Source organism: Oryctolagus cuniculus, chromosome 8 (assembly GCF_964237555.1).
Source record: "Oryctolagus cuniculus chromosome 8, mOryCun1.1, whole genome shotgun sequence".
Taxonomy (NCBI): Eukaryota; Metazoa; Chordata; class Mammalia; order Lagomorpha; family Leporidae; genus Oryctolagus; species Oryctolagus cuniculus.
The window spans coordinates 78,127,277-78,133,765 of record NC_091439.1 but is presented as its reverse complement, the minus strand read 5'-3'; the positions used below and the strand labels follow the sequence as shown (position 1 = coordinate 78,133,765).

The 6,489-nt window shown below is 42.3% G+C and overlaps 1 protein-coding gene across 1 annotated transcript; it reads left to right on the top strand.

Moving 5' to 3' along the window:
* The first annotated feature begins 606 nt into the window (after positions 1–606).
* Positions 607–6,252, top strand: DSPP (dentin sialophosphoprotein). The gene is made up of 4 exons (XM_008267875.3): positions 607–657; positions 1,742–1,828; positions 2,654–3,604; positions 4,042–6,252. Exons 1-4 carry the CDS (start codon positions 607–609, stop codon positions 6,250–6,252), a joined length of 3,300 nt encoding a protein of 1,099 aa, XP_008266097.3.
* Positions 6,253–6,489: the final 237 nt, after the last annotated feature.

Below are 6,489 nucleotides of genomic sequence, written 5' to 3'. Positions count from 1 at the left end.
TGCAAGTAGCAGAGGCAGAATCTGAGGTTAGGTCTCTATCAGTGTCTTTTCCACTAGCCTAGGGGTTCTCAGGTCGCTTACTTCTCTGTCTTAAAGTCTAGTTTAGCCCAATTCTACAAATTTGGGTGGGGATTATAAATGCTTCATGTTTTAAGCACAATCTTATCACAATTAGTTAAGACTGAATGAAAACTGTTTAGGAGAGAGAGGGGGAAAGGAAGAGGGAGAGGGATGGAGGGGAAGGAGGAGGGAGAGAGGGATAGAGGGTGAGAGGGAGAGAGATCTTCTTATCTCCATGAACAGCAGAAGACAAAGTTATGGCCTTGGCCTTGTACCTACATGGCTGATGCCCTTCATTGGTACAGGCAGAAAAATCTAGGAAGCACCATGAGGGCTGATCCTGATAAGTCTCCAAGATGTCTCCATAACCATACTAGGTATGTTCTAGACTCTTCTAAATCTACTAATGTTGGATATACACTCCTTATCCTGGAAAAGTGCAAGTAATCAGAGACCAAAGTAAAACATCACTGTGGTTTTCATCTTGTAATTTATAAGTAATTGTTTTTTTTCTTAAACAGCCATTAATTATTATTCCTAAAGAAAATGAAGATAATTATATATCTTTGCATTTGGGCAGTGGCATGGGCCATTCCAGTAAGTATGCCTTTCTCAGGAAACCTTCTTACTTTACTATTTATTTTAAACTAATATATATATACCTGCATATATAAATATATATATACACACACACACACACACACACACACAACCTCCTTAAGACTTTGCAGATAAGCTGAATCTAAATATCTCAACTTACATTAAATATATTACAACATATATATATATATAGGGTCTCAACAAAACCCAATATGCGCTTCAATTCATGCTTACATTCTTTCAGTTGAATGTCACATCTTGTCAGAAGGATTATTATTTAAAAATTTTGTTTAGATTAACTTATATTCAAGGTTCAGGAGTCATGAGGACTTTGATTATCTTTGCTTCATCCATGGTGAATTTCATTCTATCAACAAAGCAGCAAAGTCCTGTGTTGTTTAGGGAATGTTAAAGGATGAGTTATATCACAAAATAAGGTTTCTAAATAAATGAGAAAACTAATGTTTCACTGACAGAATTATTCTGCTTGTGTTCACTGCGGATAATTTGGAGTATATAGCTTAACAATAAAGAAAATATGGGGAAATTAATTGTATTAGCCTTCATATTTAATGTTTTCATAATACCAAGCATTTTGGTATTTACGTGGTTGAGGATTTACTCAAGGATTCCCAATGGCTCCTGCAGAGTGTAGAAGTATTTTTATTTGGCTTTGCTTCTGCATTGGCTCTGTTCACACCTACTCATCTCATAGAAGTTTTGACTAGGATTGTATGTGGAGTGTGTCTTTTACTATTGCAAGTGGCTTAATGTACAGAAACACCAATGATCTATCTCCTCATTTTTACAAAAGACTATTCTCCTTCTGCAGCTGAATAGTGGTCTGGTCAATATTTTGTTAAAACTGAGAATACCATAATGAGAAACACCCTTCTGTCTAGTTTAAATTCTACATAAACCTTGTAACAAATCACTTCTCTTTCCTATGTGATTAGATCCTATTGTTGGCCTTTGAGTTATGATTTTTTTCATAATTGAGGAAAAAATATGGATGTGTATGTTTGTGTCTGTAGTGAGCAACAAAGAATATTTAGAATATTCAATATTTTCGCTTTCACAGGTTCCTGAAATTAAACCATTGGAAAGACACACTGTTGATAAATATGTAGGTTTACATCTTCTTGCAACACCAAAAGTGCCTATACAGGTATAGTATATAAAATGTATTTCCTTTTTTTTTTTTTTTTGACAGGCAGAGTGGACAGTGAGAGAGAGAGACAGAGAGAAAGGTCTTCCTTTGCTGTTGGTTCACCCTCCAATGGCCGCTGCAGCCGGTGTTCTGCAGCCGGCGCATCGCACTGATCTGATGGTAGGAGCCAGGTACTTATCCTGGTCTCCCATGGGGTGCAGGGTCCAAGCACTTGGGCCATCCTCCACTGCACTCCCTGGCCACAGCAGAGAGCTGGCCTGGAAGAGGGGCAACCGGGACAGAATCTGGCGCCCCGACCGGGACTAGAACCCCGTGTGCTGGCGCTGCTAGGCGGAGGATTAGCCTAGTGAGCCGCGGCGCCGGCTCCTTTTAATTTTCTATTTCCAACTTGTTTTTAGATTCCATTTACTTTCCCAAAGTGGTCACTAATTTTTGTGGTTCACTTTTTTTTCAAGATGAAGCCCATAATCTTTCAAAAAGTTTCATTTATTTGAAAAGAAGAGAGAGAGAGAGAGAGAGCGCTCCCTTCCATCAGTTCACTTTCCAGCTGCCCACAAGGGCCAGGGCTGGGCTAGGGAAAATCCAAAAGCCAGAAATTACATTTAGATCTCCCATGTGGGTGTCAAGGGCCCAAGTATTTTAGCCATCATTTGCTGCCTTCTCAGATGCACATTAGCAGGAAGCTGGAATCAGGAATGGAGCCAGGACTCAAATTCAGACAATTGGATATGGGCTGCAGATGTCTTAACTGGCTTGTTAACCATTCTGCCAAGTGGCCACCTGAATACTCCTAATTCATTCTGAACTATTTCTCTTTTTCAGCATGAGTTAAATGCCAATGACACCTTCAGAGAAAGTGATATTCCCCTGAATGAAAGTGAAAGAGGAAGACAAGAGTATATCAAAGACAGTTACAAAGGAGAAGGGAATGGCTCTGAGTGGGCAGAACTAGGAGTGAAGAATTCTTCCACAGATTCCACTTTAGCTGATGAAGATGGGAATATTGGGAATCAAAATGAAGGCACAGAAAAGCCAGAGATTTATGTTAGTGATGAGATATATGGAAATGAAGTTAACAACACAGCAAATGGCATTAGGGGACAAGTTAGCATTGTTGACAATGCTGGAACAGCAAATGAGAGTGATATTAATGGAAGTACTGATAAGAACACACAAAATGGGGACATTGGAGATGCAAGTCAAAATGAAAATTCCACTGTAATCCCAGAAAATGGAAATAACAGTACACATAATGAGGATAAAATAAATGGGAATTCCTTAGGTAATGAGGGTGACACAAGTGCAATAACACCTCCTGGAGAAGGTAAGAGAAATGGGGATACTGAGGCTGAGGTAACACCAGGCAATGGAGAAGATGCTGGCCTGGAAAATTCTGATGGGGCTCCTAGTGGAAATGGAGAAGATGAAGATGAAGGCCAGGGCTCTGGCAATGGTGGAGATGAAGAAACAGGGAATGGAAGAGAGGGCAGTGGTAACAGCAAGGACCAGAAAAGTCAGGGTCATGGCAATGAAGGTGAAAATGATAATGGCACAGGTCAAAATTCAAGCAGCACTGAAGACAATGGCCTTGAGGACAAAGAAGTTTCCATAAATGACACTGATGGGGACAACACTTCCAGGAGTGAGGAGGGCTCAGATGGTTGCCAAAGAGTAGAGGACACCCAGAAATTCAATCATGGAGAAAGCAAAGGGCTGGAAAATGGAGTCATGAAGGAATCAGAACCAAGCACTGCTGGGAAGGGCCAAGTTAAGGTTAGTTTGTGAAGTGATTTCTTTCAGTGACAGTTTAAATTCTTCCCCTCAAGTCACTTGTGGTAGCACTAAAATAAGTCATGGCAAATATCCATTATTTTTGCACCTATAATCCTCAAATATTTGAACAATTTTTGAAGTCAGACATTTCTGAACATTCCATTAAAATTTTAGAAAAGTCTTAGGTTAAATTATGGATCCATTGTGTAACTGTTTTCAAAAGTTCCTACTGCCTGCTTGTTGTAGAATCTAAATACCAGAATACTTACAAATACTTACTAAAGAATGTTTTCATGAATAACTGCTAGTGAAATACTGAAAGCTGAACTAAACTCCAATTTCTGTGGTCACATTTCCCGGTAAAGCATTCCCCAGAGTAATACAATTTTGCACTAACTATTCACTAATCAATCATTCTTTCCTTCACTATTCCATAGGGGATAGAAATCAAAACTCCCAGCAGTGCCATCAGAAATAACATTACAAAAGAAGCTGGGAAAGTCCACGAAGACAGAGAAAGTAAAAGACAACATGGAATGATCATGAACAAAGGGAATGTCAAGACACATGGAGACATTAATAGCATACAAGAACCCGGTCAGAAATTGGTACCTGGAAGTAAAATGGAACCCAGCAAACCAGGTAGTACCAGCAACAGTGATGGGTATGACAGTTATGATTTTGATGATGAATCCATGCAAGGAGATGATCCCAATAGCAGTGATGAGTCTAATGGCAGTGATGATGCTAATTCAGAAGGTGATAATGATAACAATAGTCAAGGGGATACTTCCAATAACTTTGATGAATCACAAAATAAAGACAATGACAGTGACTCTCAAGGAGAAGGAGATGATGGTAACAGTGACAGCACATCACACACTAATGATAGTGACAGTAATGGCAATGGGAATGATGATGATGACAGCTCAGACAGCAGTGATGGCAGTGAAACTGGCAGCAAATCAGACAGTACTGACAGCAGTGATAACAGTGACGGCACTGACAGCAGTGACAACAAATCAGACAGTAGTGACAGCAGTGACAATGACAGTAAATCAGACAGCAGTGACAGTGACAGCAGTGACAGCAGTGACAGTGACAGCAGCGACAGCAGCGATAGCAGCGACAGCAGTGACAGTGACAGTAAATCAGACAGCAGTGACAGCAGTGATAGCAGTGACAGCAGCGACAGTGACAGTGACAGCAGCGACAGTGACAGCAAATCAGACAGTAGTGACGGCAGTGACAGTAGTGACAGCAGTGACAGTGACAGTGACAGCAGTGACAGTGACAGCAGTGACAGTGACAGTAAATCAGACAGCAGTGACAGCGGTGACAGCAGTGACAGCAGTGACAGCAGTGACAGTGACAGTAAATCAGACAGTAGTGACAGCAGCGACAGCAGCAACAGCAGTGACAGTGACAGCAAATCAGACAGCAGTGACAGCGGTGACAGCAGTGACAGTAGTGACAGCAGTGACAGCAGTGACAGTGACAGCAGTGACAGTGACAGCAAATCAGACAGCAGTGACAGTAGTGACAGTGACAGCAAATCAGACAGCAGTAACAGTGACAGCAGTGACAGCAGTGACAGTGACAGCAGTGACAGTGACAGCAAATCAGACAGCAGTGACAGTAGTGACAGTGACAGCAAATCAGACAGCAGTAACAGTGACAGCAGTGACAGCAGTGACAGTGACAGCAAATCAGACAGCAGTGACAGCGGTGACAGCAGTGACAGTAGTGACAGCAGTGACAGCAGTGACAGTGACAGCAGTGACAGTGACAGCAAATCAGACAGCAGTGACAGCAGCGACAGTGACAATGACAGTAGTGACAGTGACAGCAAATCAGACAGTAGTGACAGCAGTGACAGTAGTGACAGCAGTGACAGCAGTGACAGTGCCAGCAGTGACAGTGACAGCAAATCAGACAGCAGTGACAGCAGTGACAGTGACAGCAAATCAGACAGCAGTAACAGTGACAGCAGCGACAGCAGTGACAGCAGTGACAGTGACAGCAGTGACAGCAACAACAGTAGTGACAGTGACAGCAGTGATAGCAACAGCAGTGACAGTGACAGCAATGACAGCAGTGACAGCAGCGACAGCAGTGACAGTGACAGCAAATCAGACAGCAGTGACAGTAGTGACAGTGACAGCAGTGACAGTGACAGCAAATCAGACAGCAGCGACAGCAGTGACAGTGACAGCAAATCAGACAGCAGCGACAGCAGTGACAGCAGTGACAGCAGTGACAGTGACAGCAGTGACAGTGACAGCAAATCAGACAGCAGTGACAGCAGTGACAGTGACAGCAAATCAGACAGCAGCGACAGCAGTGACAGCAGTGACAGCAGTGACAGCAGTGACAGTGACAGCAAATCAGACAGCAGTGACAGCAGTGACAGTGACAGCAGTGACAGCAGTGACAGTGACAGCAGTGACAGTGACAGCAGCGACAGCAGCAACAGCAGTGACAGTGACAGCAGTGACAGTGACAGCAATGACAGTAGTGACAGCACCTCTGACAGCAGTGATGACAGTGACAGTCAGAGCAAGCCTGGGAATGGTAACAACAGTGATAGTGACAGTGAGAGTGAGAGTGAAGGTAGTGATAGCAACCACTCAACCAGTGATGACTAGAAAAAAAAGAAAAATTACCAAGATTCCTCTTGTGCGAATTTGGTGAGTAATTGATAGGAAATAAAGATTTCCATGAAGGTAAAATAAAGGGGAGAAATATATGGAGGACACAAGGAAACATCCAGAGAAACAACAAGGGGAATCAAGGCCAGCTGTCATACTGTCACACTTGGAATCAATTCTCACTTCCCCTAGAAAATATGAATAACTTTTGGTATGTGTCTGTTGGAAGGTATT

Coding starts and splice junctions, on each gene's coding strand:
- DSPP (XM_008267875.3), top strand. CDS start 607: ATGAAGATAATTATATATCTTTGCATTTGGGCAGTGGCATGGGCCATT. Junction 658..1,741: donor CAGTGGCATGGGCCATTCCA/GTAAGTATGCCT, acceptor TCGCTTTCACAG/GTTCCTGAAATTAAACCATT. Junction 1,829..2,653: donor CACCAAAAGTGCCTATACAG/GTATAGTATATA, acceptor TCTCTTTTTCAG/CATGAGTTAAATGCCAATGA.